The 13,747-nt window shown below is 50.4% G+C and overlaps 2 protein-coding genes across 2 annotated transcripts; both read left to right on the top strand.

The window, feature by feature from the left end:
• The first annotated feature begins 1,280 nt into the window (after positions 1–1,280).
• Positions 1,281–2,967, top strand: LOC136518164 (uncharacterized). The gene has a single exon (XM_066511830.1). It carries the CDS (start codon positions 1,572–1,574, stop codon positions 2,670–2,672), a length of 1,101 nt encoding a protein of 366 aa, XP_066367927.1. The 5' UTR covers positions 1,281–1,571; the 3' UTR covers positions 2,673–2,967.
• A 995-nt stretch (positions 2,968–3,962) lies between these two features.
• Positions 3,963–9,078, top strand: LOC136517079 (outer envelope pore protein 24, chloroplastic-like). The gene is made up of 3 exons (XM_066510595.1): positions 3,963–4,245; positions 4,325–4,726; positions 8,704–9,078. The coding sequence occupies exons 1-3, from the start codon at positions 4,048–4,050 to the stop codon at positions 8,782–8,784; spliced, it is 681 nt and encodes a 226-aa protein (XP_066366692.1). The 5' UTR covers positions 3,963–4,047; the 3' UTR covers positions 8,785–9,078.
• The last annotated feature ends 4,669 nt before the right edge of the window (positions 9,079–13,747 follow it).

Here is a 13,747-nt window from a genome sequence, read left to right as displayed (position 1 = left end):
CGACCTGTCATCATTGTTGTAACTAACCTGAGCATTCTTTCATTCTCGCTCGAGTGCTCCTACCCTTCTCACCCCTCGTTGTATGGAGATGTGCTGCCACTATCTACACCACCATGTGAGCCATATAGGAGGTCGACACCGCATCCACCTCAATTGCAACTATCCCCTTTTACTGCTACAATGGGTCCCTTCTACCCACTATCATATCCGCCACCATCGCTAGCCGACGTGACCACCTTGGATTTGGTAGCCATGAAACCCATAAGCCCTAACCCTAAACATCAAGGAGGTTTTTCGCCTATCGATTAGCGACGATGAGGATCTTTGTTTTCTCCTTTTGAGGCATTGTTTAGATCTATGTATTAGCAGATCCGTTTGGATCCACTAGTAGTACTATAGACCAGATTTATTTCCATCCACTGTACTAGTTTTTTTAGCTGCAACAAAGTATTAGCACCATTGGATCTAAACAGGTTGTTATTATATATTTATTTCTTGACCGTTTTGTGTGTGTAATCTAGAAACCTAAATCATGCTAGTTCAGAAATTAGCATTTTCCTTTCAAAAAAAGAAATTAGAATTTTTCATAAAATGAAAAGCAGAATTGCTAGGCATCAACCGGTTCATTTGGGAGCCTCTGTCAACCGACTGTTTTGGCCGTCGGATGGACGCGGATGGCTCATGAGCTCACTGCTCTGGCCATGGCGGGCGCAGCGTGGGGCTGGCAGCCGACGACAAGGAGGGTGAGGGCGGGCGTGGCGCGGGGCTGGCGGCCGGCGACGAGGGTGAGGGCGGCCCCAGCGGGCGTGGCGCGGGGCCGGGGGCTGGTGACGAGGAGGTCGAGCGCGGGTGCGACAACGGTTGCGGCTCAGGGAAGGCCGGAAGGGAAGGGATAAGGGTGGGGAGTGTGGGTCCCACTGGAATTTGTTAAAAATTTATAATTTGTTCTAAAATTTTTGAACAATTTGTGAATAATTTGATATATCTTCCCTGATATTTGTATTCCAGAAATAATTTGTAAATTTGTTTGAAAATTTTGACATATATTTGCATTATCCTTAAATTACATCACTCTGTTTAATAAATTACACTAAAGCAATCATTGTAAATATAATAATAAGATGATATAAATATAGTTATAAGATAGCGTAAGTGTATAGTAAAAATTCAATTGATTCGTTGACTAGTAGACAGATCCAATGAATAGTCAGGTCTGCACTTTAGCATGAAAATTATCATCAGAATACAGTCTAGCCTTTAGCATTCGAAAGTCTTAAAAAATGACGTCTGCTTAACTGCTCATCAATCATCATCCAATTCCATCCCCACAGGCCCGATTGACCGACCAAGAAGAATACACGCAGTGGAAGAAAAAAAAACAGAGAAAAGAACCAAAAAGAAGAGGCAGGATTGCAGGAACTAGAAGACATCGCGCTTGCATGCTCTCCGCGTGAATCGGAGAGGCGAATTCAGATAAATGCTCGTCGACAAGCGCGGCCGTTGAGCTCCGGCATCGGCGTCGGTCGAGCGGAGGGTGCGCCGCTGCGGATCCGCCGCCGCCGGCGATTGTTATGGCCTCCCAGCAACAAAGGGGGATCGCCCGCCAGTCCGCATGGCCGGATCTCCCGCCGGAGCTGCTTGAGCGCATCGTCGCCGTCCTCGCCCCGCGCGACCGCGTCGCCGTCCGCCTCGTCTGCGCCTCCTGGCGCGCGTGCGTGCGGGAGTTCTTCCCGACCGACCTCCCATTCGAGGCTCCGCGCCTCCTCCTCCGCCGTCCGGGCACCGGCGGCGGGCTGGCCTTCTTTAGCCTCCAGCACCGCAAGATCCTGCCTTTCATGCTCCCGGCGAACCTGAGCGCCGGACGCTGCTGCGGCCACATCGGCGGCTGGCTCGCCATGGCCTCGGACGCCGACCGCTCGATCCTCCTCTGCAACCCCGTCTCCGGGAAATCCGTCGCCTTGCCCCCGCCTCCGGTGTTCCCCGTGTCAAAGATGGTGCTCTCCGGGCCCCCGACCTCCGGATGCTGGGTCGCCGCCGCGCTGGGCCGCACAGGCACAATCGTGCTGTTCCAGCCGGCTGTGTCTGCTGCTTGGATGACCATCGGCGTCAACGAGGGCGCCCAGCACGGCGGGTTTAGGGACATGGCCTTCTGGAGCGGCCGCCTGTGCGCGCTGGGCCACGACGGGGCGGTCCTGGCGTTCCGTGGCGACCTCCGCGCGCGCGCCGCGGCGGTGTCGCTACTGCGTGAAGCGGAGCACCCGGTGGGCGCGCTGGAGGCGGGGCACTGGCGGGTGTACCTGGTGGAGGGCGACGGGGAGCTGCTGGTGGTGAGGAAGCTGTACATGGTGCGGCGGAACAGCGAGGCGGTGGACCTGGCGGTGGAGGTGCACGTGCTGTTGTCGGCTGCGGAGCGCAAGTGGGAGCTGGTGGAGGAGATGCCCGGGCGGGCGGTGTTCGTGGGGTCGGTGGTGTCCGCGGCGGTGCCCCTGGAGCTGTACCCGGCGGCCGGGCTGCGGGAGAGCTGTGTCTACTTCGCGCGGCGGGAGGTGGAGATGCTGGCGCCGCACGCCATCTGCGAGTACTCGATGATGGACGAGGAGATGAGGACCGTGCCCATCGCCGGTGGCCACTCCGCCGACGTGGAGCCCGTGTGGATCACCCCGTTCGTCTGAGTTCTGAAGTCTGGGCGAGTGGCCTCCAGCAGGCGATCAGGCGCCCAGGAATAAAAGCTTCCTTCCCATCCATGTGTCCATGTGATGGATGGATTCTGTTTTCTTCTCCCGAGGAGGAAGACTCTGTTTTGTTTATTTGCTTTAGAGATTTTACTGCTTTTGCTTTTCGCTCAAGGGTTTTTTTGTGCCAAGACAAGATGATGGCCGGGGCCGGCTGAATTGTAAATCTTGACAATTGGTCCTGATGCAAGGTACCCTTGAATGAACTAGAGAAAAATCCTGCGATGCGACCGAATTCTGCAAACAAGCTGAAACGCTGTCATGATCGGGATGTTGAAATTGAATCGGCGCTGGCACTGGAATTGATAAATGTGACGTGTGGGCAAAACTGAAGATTGCTAGGGGCTTCACCAGAAGAACTCGATAACTTACCTATATATAAGATTATTACCGAGGGTGCTGCTGCAGCTGTCTCCTCTCACAGAGCACTGTGCTAACAGCCAGCAGCAGCTATTTTAACAGGCATCCAAACACAGGCTGCCGATGATCCGATGACAGTACTTCATTGGCCGTCAAGACAAAGACAGTATAATCACCGTAGAGAATGCATATGATTTTGATCAAAAGTCAGTGGATCGTTACAAGACAGGGACACCAATCAGTAAGTTCAAGTATATCACTGACAAGAAATCTTGCAACTCGAACAAACACAACGTAGCTGGAGCTAGAAGGTGAACAAACACAACCATCGCGATGACCATGAGATCTTAAGGCCCAAGATACAAATGGTAGTCATTTAGGCCTTTCAGGAGTGGGCCGGGCCACCTCCACCAACATGGGGGAGGGAGGGAGGAGCCCAGGCCCAGCAGGCGCACGGCGGAGCCCAGCAAAGACTCCGGGTACGGCGACGGTGGCGATTGGTGCGATGCAAAGGGCGGAAGAAGCGAAGATAGGGACTAGGGAGGGGGGTTCTCAGGGGTAGGGAAGAAAACAGATCGGATACGGACGGATATCATCGATATTATATTTGTTTTTATATTTTTGTTTGTATTCGGATTCGGATTCGAATATGAATAGTATCAACTATGTCGGATAGGATACGATTGGATATCGACATCATAAATATGCAATTTGAGTATTCGGATATGGATACGGTATCAGATGTTGAATATCCGAACTCGAATATGGACAGATTACAACCCCTCTAAACAGATTCAGTTTTAAATACGGTCGGAAAATATCCGTACCGTTTTCATCCTAGTCAGGGGTGGGGTGGGGAGGGACCAAGAAGAGAAGACCACACCAGCGGCAGCCCAGCAGAGCACAGCTACCACAAGGCAGTGTGAGCGGCGGCGGACGGAATTCGAGAGGGGAGATGAAGGCCACGCTCAAGGGCCGCTACGAGGGCGACAAGGCCACGGCCGCCACCACCCTCGCCGCCCCCGCCGGCGACCTCCGCCTCAAGGCCTCAGCCACCGAGGCCGCCTTCTCCAACGGGCCTTCCCTCCGGGGCCTCACCCTCACTCTCGAGAAGCCCGGCGCCTTCCTCGTCGACCTCAAGCCCCACAACCAGGTAAACCGTCGTCTCCACCTACCTCCTCCTCCTCCTCCCCCCCGCTCACCTACCCGAACCCGATTGGCGGCTGCCGCAGGATGTGCGCTTCCAGTTCATGAACTCCGCGCTCGTGCTCGACAAGCGCGTCAGCCTCACCTACACCCACTCCACCAGCTTTGCCACGGCCCCCGCGCCCCCCGCTGACGCGCCGCCCTCCCGCACCGCGCTCGACTGCAGCGTCACCTTCGACCCCGCCAACAAGGTCACCCTCTCCCACTCGCTCGGCTCTGGCGGCTGCCGCCTCAAGTACACCTACGCGCACGGGGTTGACCGCCTCACCACCATCGAGCCCCTCTTCGACACCAACAAGAACGCCTGGGAGTTCGCCGTCACCAGGAAGTTCGCCGGAGGGGACACCGTCAAGGGCACCTACGCCGCCTCCACCAAGCTGTTTGGCCTCGAGTGGAGCAGGGACTCTATCGCCGGCGGCTCCTTCAAGGTCTGTGCCTCTACTTCCACTCTCTTACTAATACTTAGTTGTTATACTACTTGCGCTTGGACATATACTAGTACTTCTTTGTGTTTCATCAATCTGCGCCTCCACCTAGTAGGATCCTGAATCCTGAATTGCACGCCACTCAGAAATGAGCGATTTTTATCCGGTTTTCTATGCTAGGACGATAACCAAATCTATGCTTCCATTTTCCTATTGTACTAGTGAGTGTTGCTTCCTACATGAGGACATATCAAACCGTGCAGGAGCAAGCCTGGACGATGGGTATAAATTGAAATTGGGTATGCACGAACATTCACATGTGCACAATTGTTTGTGTGTGGTTGGGCGCTGGCCCAGGTGGTTTGAACTTGCAAAGGAGCCTATTCATTATTGCAAATAAGAAATCTTTCAAAAAAAATATTGCAAATAAGAGACATGCCTTATGCACCTGGGTAGCTGTTCAGACTTGAGAGCACTTGCTACTTTAATCACAAAAACATTGCTATTTCTTTGTGTTGGAAAGGAATTGTTGATTCCTGTCAGTCCTACTTCCATTAGTAATCCCTGGTCACTACTTATTGTCAATAGAACATTTTCGAAGGGAAGTAATCCCATTTTTGCTTGCTGAGTGCAAAAGGTTCTTTATCGACTGTCGAGTATAGGTTGTTCTGTGCTATGGCCAATGGAAGGAGAGTAGAGACATTTTTCACATCCCCTGTGGCTATAGGCGTGTTTTGATGATGGGGTTTGCTTTAGGAAATTTAGGATTTAGTTCAAATTTGAACTTTGCACTGAGTATTTAAATACTCCATCCAAACATGCCCTATCTTCCTTAGAATCCCTAGGTAGTTCTAGCAGCATTATTTAACCTGCATTTTTTTTTAATTTCTTTAGTTTTTGAAGGGCGGGCCTGGTGCAAGCGGTAGAGTCTTACCGCCTGTGACAGGAAGGTCCCGGGTTCGAGTCGCGGTCTCCTCGCATTGCACAGGCGAGGGTAAGGCTTGCCACTGACACCCTTCCCCAGACCCCGCACAGAGCGGGAGCTCTCTGCACTGGGTACGCCCCTTTAATTTCTTCAGTTTTTGCTAGAGTCAAACATACATAATTGAAACTCTTAAGAAATTAGTTATAAAGCATTTTGGGTACATGACACAAAGTCTGTTTTATTTTGGAAAAGAGGGAAGAAGATCCCATCTGAGCTGTATTGAGGGTCCAAAAAGGTTCCATAATTGGATGTAATGGCTGTGGACCTGTGGTCACCAAACTCACCTGACCTGAAATAACGTGAAGAGCCTATTGTGTGGGGTAGTGAATAACTAAGTCAGTACAATTTGAGAATATAGTTTTTCCTCCAAACATTTTAATTGCCCTGCATGAAGATACTATACTGCCCAAGTTGGATGATATAGCCAGTGAATTATGTTCAATTGAACTCGGGAATCTCAGAATAAACCAATAGAAAATATCCCATATCTATATCTCATACATAGAAACCGTGAAGTTTGTGAAAATCTTGCTCATCCTGGTAGTTGAGGCTTGATTCTTGGAAGTTGAAGCTATTCTACAGCTGTCTGACCATTGGTGTTCATTCAATGTGGCCTCAACTTAGTTTGGCACTGTGTTTTGTTTTGGTCACTTCAAACTCTTGTAATTTCGTTGATGTTTAGTAATGAAATTCGGCTTGGCCGTTGTGGAAAAATTCTACAGCTGTCTGGTTGTTGGTTGCTTGAATAGAAAAGAGAGCTGGTGTGGGAATATGAGAGGACTCAGGATACTGTGATGCATATGTGTACTTTGGTAGTTCAGTAAATGAATTTGGATCTTTGAGTGCATGAATTTGGATCTTGTCAATGTAATAAGGAAATACTCCCTCCAGTTCGATTTCTAAGGCGTCTTTCGTTTTGGAGAAAGTCCTTTATGTTAGGCGTCACATGTATACTCACATGTGCACCGTTGTTTGTGTGGGGTTGTGTGCTGGCACAAGTGGTTCAAATTTTCAACGGACCCTATTCATTACTGCAAATGAGAGGCATGCCTTGCACACCTGGGTAGCTGTGTTCAGACTTGAGAGGACTTGCTATTGTAATCACAAAAAGATTGCTCTTTCTTTGTGTAGGAAAGGAGTCCTGCTTCCATTAGTAAGCCCTGGCCACTACTTGTTGCCAATAGAACATTTTTGAAGGGAAGTAATCCCATTTTTGCTTCCTGAGTGCAAAATAAGGTTCTTTGTCGACTGTCGCGTATAGGTTGTTCTGTGGACACTGGAGAGGGGATATGGTCGGTTTTGTTTTCAGATAAACATACTAGTTATGGCCTATGAGAGGAGAGTAGAGACATGTTTTGATGATGGGGTTTGCTTTGGGAAATTTAGGATTTAGTTCAAATTTTAACTTTGCACTAAGTATTTAAATAGAAATCCTCCATCTAAACATGCCCTATCTTCTTTATGAATCCCTAAGGTATTCCAAGCAGCATTATTGAACCTGCATTTTCTTTAAATTTAAATTTTAATTTCTTCAGTTTTTTTTCTGGAGTCAAACATTCATTTGTTTTAGATGCAAACATACAGAATTGAACAACAACAACAACATACAGAATTGAAGCAATAATAAATTAGTTCTATAGCATTGTGGGTACATGACACAAAGTCTGTTATTATTTTGGGAAAGGGGGAAGACGATCCGATCTGACCTGTATGGAGGGGTCCAAATAGGTTCCATAATTGGATGTAAAGGCTGTGGTCACCAAAATCACCTAAACCTGAAATTATGTGAAAAGCCTGTTGTGTGGGGAAGTGAGTCATCTAGTCAAGTAGTCAGTATAATTTGAGAATGTGGTTTTGTCCTCCAAACATTTTAACTGTCTTGCATACAGATACCATGCTGCGAATTATGTTCAATTGAGTATAATTTGGATGATATAGCCAGTGAATTATGTTCAATTGAGCTAAGAAATCTCAGAATAAACCAATACAAAATATCCCATGTCTATATCTCATGTATGGAAACCGTCAAGTTTGTGAAAATCTTGCTCATCCTGGTAGTTGAGGCTTAGCTTCTTGGAAGTTGAAGCTATTCTACAGCTGTCTGGTTGTTGGTTGCTTGAATAGAAAAGAGAGCTGGTGTGGGAATATGAGAGGACTCAGGATACTGTGATGCATATGTGTAGTTTGGTAGTTCAGTGAATGAATTTGGATCTTTTCAATGTAATAAGGAAATACTCCCTCCAGTCCAATTTCTAAGGCGTCTTTGTGTTTTCGAGAAAGTCCTTTATATTAGGCATCACATGTATACCGATGGGCAAGGTTTAGCTCGCTGATGGAATTGAACAGGCGCTTGCATGCAGATTTTCCCGTTTTCCTTCCTATGCGATTAATATCGCTCCAATAAAAACACTCAACAACCAGCGCAGGATCAATACTGAGGGTCGCTTCTTGGTATCTGGAATTTCACGGTGCGCGCCTTAGAAACTGGACTGCAGGGAGTAACTGATTTAATAAGGGATGTAAGAGGAAACATTGAAAATGTTCCTTTGTTCTCCATGATCTGGTTTCATACCTAAACAGTCTTTTGTAAGAAATGCATTACTTCTCTGTTTAGGCAACAATACCATGGGATTTTAGGAGTAATTAATCAAATTTCCCCCAAAAATCGAGGGGATTGATCCTCGTAGTCCTAGTATAATATCTGTGGTGTATTGAGTGCTTTGTGGTGCTGCCATATTGAGTTTGGCAATGCTGGTGTGGTGCTGAACCACTGGTCCTTAGGAAAATCAAATTGTCCCGCTGGATATATTGCCCCGCTTGTCTGGAATCATCATCTATGAAGGTGGCAACCATTTCCTATGTTGTTGCCAACAAGATGAGCGAGCGTGTAGACATTTCGTTTTTAGATATTTCTATGCCTGTACTGTACAGCTGGTGGTTACATTTGTAACATGATTTTCCTTGATTCTGACTGTCCCATGCTTCCTTTGTGCAGGTCGGGACGACATTCGATTTGTCTGACCAAAGCAAAGCACCAAAGCTAATAGCAGAGAGCACGTGGAACTACGAGATATGATTTTTGCCTGAGGCAGCAGCAGGCAGCTCCTTATATCCCCCCATAAAAATGAAAGCGCCCTTCTCATATCACACATACTGCTTGATTAGTGTATCCTCCTGAATTATGGAGCTATTGTTTTTCGGGCCATCGCGCCCCATGGTGGTTAATTTTATATATCTGGTTCTGTTGATCATTTTTTTGGCTGTCGTGCCATGGGAGTTTTCGCTGAGCAGCGGTCGAATGATGCTATGACACATTGGATTCTGAGAATGAATGAAAACCGAGTATGGTCTATGTCCTCGGTGTTTGGTAGTGGTGGTGTTTTCTTTTTTTTGTGGAGCAATGTTTGGCTGAATCTGAATTGAATGGATTCTCTGTCCGTTCGGGTTTGGGCAATTGGGCGGCATGTGGTATTCGATCTGCTCGCATGTCACCATGGTCATACCCTCTGCTTCCGCTCATGTGGTGGCGTCAACTGACGAAGGTGCTCAGGGCGCGGCGTGGATCCTCATGCTCGGCCTCGACACCGCCGTCAAGAGCAAGATCCTCATGCTCGGCCTCGACACCGCCGTCAAGAGCAAGACCGGCGAGGTGGCCTCTGCCGTCGGAGCTCTGGCCGGCCCCTTCCTGTGTGAACAACCCACCAGCCAAATCACTCACTGTCTTCCATTCCGTATATACACCACCCAAATCTAGTCTGCCAAAGATTTGCCAGGTTGCAACTGGAAACACCATCTCCGTCTGATGGTGTCGCTGAACTTTCCAGGATTCAACGTTGAGACAGTTTGAATACAAGAAAGAGCATCAGGTTACCGTGGGTAGCATACGTATTTACTGGCTTTGCTGAACTCTGCCAGTGGCTACCGTGATGACTGACGTGATTTTGCCACTGGATCTTGTTGTGCCCCATCACACACACACACAGGGCCTGATCTTCGTCGTCGACAGCAGCTCAACAACCTACCACGCACATCGTCTCAGTTCAGCCTTTGCTTGCAGTTGCAGTAGGCTTCTGACGATGTATGAACTCGCGGAATGGAAGGGGATGATGGGCTCAGGAGGAGTTCAGAGACGCTGCCCTGCTCGTGCTTGCAAATAAACAGGACCTTCTCAACGCCATGAGATGAGTGCAGCCAAGATGTGATCTGAGAGCAGCTTGGTCTTCAGTTCCCTCGGCAGGCCTCTACATGTTAGAAGTTGAGTGAACTTATTACTGACTATTGTCTCCAACCAACATTGAACTGTAAACTGGAACCTGACTATTGTCTCCAGCCAACATTGAACTGAAACTGAAACCTGCGGATTCACATTCAGACTGCTCGTGCAAGTGCAACCTTAGGACTCAGGAGAAGGCCTCTACGAGGGACTGGAGTACTGGATTGGTTCTGCACCAACATCAGTACCAAGGTTTTTCGCAAGAAAAAAAAAGAAACATCAGTACCAAGGTTGCAATTCATTGTACACTTGTCAGAAAAGAAGATAAAAAGCATCTTTAATTTCTTTCCACGAGGAACAGGCATAAAAAGGGAAACTGTTGTCGGTTATCCTATCCTAATCCTAAAAGAAAAAAAAAAGTTGTCGGTCGATAGATAAGTCTAATGTTAAAGCAACTGTATTTTACTTTTTCTGCACCTTTTACTTTTCTCGGCTTTCAAACCTAGGGTTAGAAATATGCCCAGCATCCACTTTAGTGGTTGAAATATGCTGTAGCAAGTGGGAGCCCCCTTTACCTATAAAGGGTAAGGAGTGTCATTGTAAAATTAGGCCATTGTATTTCCATTCAATCCAAACGGCCAAGGATGAAGCTGCCCTCTGTTAGTTCCAAATATGAATCTGAGATCCCATCGGGCCAACAATCTGATATCGGAGCTGAGAAGGTTCTTGAGTGAGCGAGCGCCAAGTCCACCGCTAGCCAGATCGTGAGAGCGTGCGCCGCCGCGGGTGCCAGAGCTGACGATCGCGCGACGCACCTTGCTGCCGCAGAGGCAACGACTGCGGCGGTGGCCGAAACGGCCAGGCAGGTGGCGGCTGCGGCCCAGGCCGCGGTAGTCGCGGCCACAGCGCTACGCGCCGAGATAGAGCGGGAGCCGGAGCCAGCTGGAGGATCACGTAGCCCAGTCGAGCGCCGCCGCCAGTCGCCGTCACCAGAGCGGCGGCGTGGTCGGCGCGGCCGCTCTCCGGTGCTGCAGACGGTCTACCGCGACTCCAAAAAGGGAACGCCGTGGCCGATGCTCACCAAATCGAACTACCACGAGTGGAGCATGCGGATGAAGGTCAAGCTGCAGGCCCGACGGCGTCGACTACGACGATGATCGCCGGGCGCTGGAGGCATTGTGCGCTGCCGTCCCCACCGAGCTCAGTGCCTCCCTCGCCAACAAGGCTACGACAAAGCTGGCGTGGGAATCGATCGTCGCGGCACGCATCGGCGGAGATCGTGTGCGCCGGGCGACGTTGCAGCGCCTCCGAGGGGAGTGGGAAGGCCTCGCCTTTCAGCCTGGTGAGCAATTCGAGGACTTTGCCCTTCGTCTTACCAATCTGATGGAGCAGATGGCGCACAACGGCGATACCGACCTCACGGAGGAGCGCACAGTGGAGAAATTCCTCCGCTGCATGCCGATAAGGTACGCGTAGATCGGCAATTTAATCGATACGCTCCTCGACTTCGAGCATCTCACCGTTGAGGACTTCACCAGGAGGCTCAAGGCGGTGCAAGACCGCAAGCAGGCGCCGAACTCCGAGTAGGGCGCCGCAAGAGGCAAGCTGCTATACACGATGGAGCAGTGACACGCCTTCGACAAGAAGAAGAAGGAGGAAGGATCCGTTTCGTCCAGCTCCAAGGAGCGTCGCCGGTGTCCACACGGCGGCAAGGAAGAAGGAGGAGAAGGGACCCTGGGGCTAGGTCGGTGCTAATGGCGGTGCTGTCGGCTAGCGCAAGGCGACCCGGGATGACACCTGCAACAACTGTGGTAGGACTGGCCACTGGGCCAAGGACTACCGCCTTCCTCCACGCCACGGTGGGTAGGCTCACGTCGTGCAAGCAGAGGAGTAGGACGCCACCCTGTTCCTAGCGCATGGGTGCATTGAGCTGCAGCAAGACACAGGGGAGGGGGTGAAAGGTCCAAGCTTTCCCCTCTCTAGGTCGGCTGGCTCCGCCGAGCTCCACCTCGATGAACCATGCACCCACGCCTTCCTCGGCAAAGGTGCCACCGATGACAAGATCGATGGCTGGTACCTCAACACTAGTGCGACGCACCACATGATGGGTTGGCGCGAGTTCTTCTCTGACCTAGACTCCAATGTGAAGGGCTCCATCAAGTTCGGTGACGCCTTCGCCATCGAGATCAAGAGCATTGGCTCGGTCATCTTCAAGGCCAAGATGGGGAGCACCGTCTTCTCACCGGGGTGTACTACATCCTGGCCTTGAAGAACTCCATCATCAGCGTCGGGCAGTTGGATGAGAACGGCTCATGGGTGGAGATTGAGGATGGCGTGCTGCACATCTAGGATAGAGGCCGCTGTCTTCTCACCAAGGTGAACCGAGGAACCAACCGCCTTTATGTGCTCCATGTACAGGTGGCGCACCCCCTCTGTCTTGCCACGTGCAAGGATGATGAGGCATGGCATTGGCACGAGCGCTTTGGGCACCTTCATTTCGAAGCCCTGAAGTAGCTCGGCAAGAAGGAGATGGTCCATGGCATGCCCTGCGTCGACCACATCGAGCAGCTCTATGACACTTGTGTGGTGACCAACCTGAAGCGCCGACCCTTCCGACGTCAAGCCTCCTACCGCACCACCGAGTAGCTCGAGCTAGTGCACGACGACCTCTGTGGTCTAGTGTCACCGGCCACTCCTAGAGGTCAACGCTACTTCCCACTGCTCGTCGACGACGCCACCCGCTATATGTGGGCCATGCTGCTCAATTCCAAGGCAGCAGCTGCGGACACCATCAAGCGCCACCAGGCAACCGCGGAGAGGAGTGCGGCCACAAGCTTTGGGTGCTTCGCACAGACAATGGCGGTGAATTCACGGCAGCTGAGTTCACGGTGTACTGCGCCAATGAGGGGATTTAGTGCCACTACTCCGCGCCCTAGTCACCACAACAGAACGGTGTGGCTGAGCACCGCAATTAGACGGTGGTGGCAGCGACGCGCGCACTCCTCAAGCAGCGTGGTATGATAGTGGTCTACTAGGGAGAGGCCGTGATGACCGCCGTACACCTACTCAACTGCTCTCTGACTAGTGCGCTCAATGGCAAGACGCCGTATGAGGCCTGGCATGGGCGCAAGCCGATGGTTAGCTACCCGTGCGTCTTCGGCTACCTCACCTTCATCAAAGAGATGAACCACGTTGGCAAGCTCAATGATCGTAGCTCACCGGGGGTCTTCATCGGCTACGTAGAAGGAGCTAAGGCCTACCGCGTGCTCGACCTAGCGACACGGCGCATGCGCATGGCGCGTGACATCGTGTTCGATGAAGGACGTGGTTGGGCATGGGACAAGGCGGTGAATGATGGGTCGGTGACCACGCTTCGCGTAATTGCGGCATTCTTCTAGAACCGGGTATCTCTACGCATGTTCTGGAATTGGCTATTAAGTGCTGCCACCCTTTGAGCCAACTGACCTAAATTATCAAATTCTTGCCCAAGTAGTTTTTCTCTCCATGTTGGCAACATCTCTTAAACAGCCAAAGCAACTAGCTAATCATCAGTCAGATTCAATGAAAAGCATAAATTTCTTGTTTCTCGGAACCTCTAAAGAAACTCAGCACCTGATTCATTAGTTCTTTGCCTTATGGTCATCAAATCTGTGATTTTCCTTTCTCCTATCCTAGTATAGAAATATGTATGAAATTTATTCTCCAAGTCAGTCCAATTGACAATAGAATTAACTGGTAATGATGAAAACCAGGTAAAAGCTGGTCCTGACAGGGACAAAGAGAAGAAACGAACTCGATGAGCTTCTTCAATGGATGCTTCATCCAA

The sequence above is a fragment of the Miscanthus floridulus genome, chromosome 17, assembly GCF_019320115.1.
Source record: "Miscanthus floridulus cultivar M001 chromosome 17, ASM1932011v1, whole genome shotgun sequence".
Lineage (NCBI taxonomy): Eukaryota > Viridiplantae > Streptophyta > Magnoliopsida > Poales > Poaceae > Miscanthus > Miscanthus floridulus.
This window is presented reverse-complemented; position numbering and strand designations above follow the sequence as displayed.

Excerpts from the sequence above, each read along its gene's own strand:
- LOC136518164 (XM_066511830.1), top strand. The coding sequence starts at position 1,572 with ATGGCCTCCCAGCAACAAAGGGGGATCGCCCGCCAGTCCGCATGGCCG.
- LOC136517079 (XM_066510595.1), top strand. The coding sequence starts at position 4,048 with ATGAAGGCCACGCTCAAGGGCCGCTACGAGGGCGACAAGGCCACGGCC. Across the intron at positions 4,246-4,324 it reads ACCTCAAGCCCCACAACCAG|GATGTGCGCTTCCAGTTCAT; the intron begins GTAAACCGTCGT and ends CGGCTGCCGCAG. Across the intron at positions 4,727-8,703 it reads TCGCCGGCGGCTCCTTCAAG|GTCGGGACGACATTCGATTT; the intron begins GTCTGTGCCTCT and ends TCCTTTGTGCAG.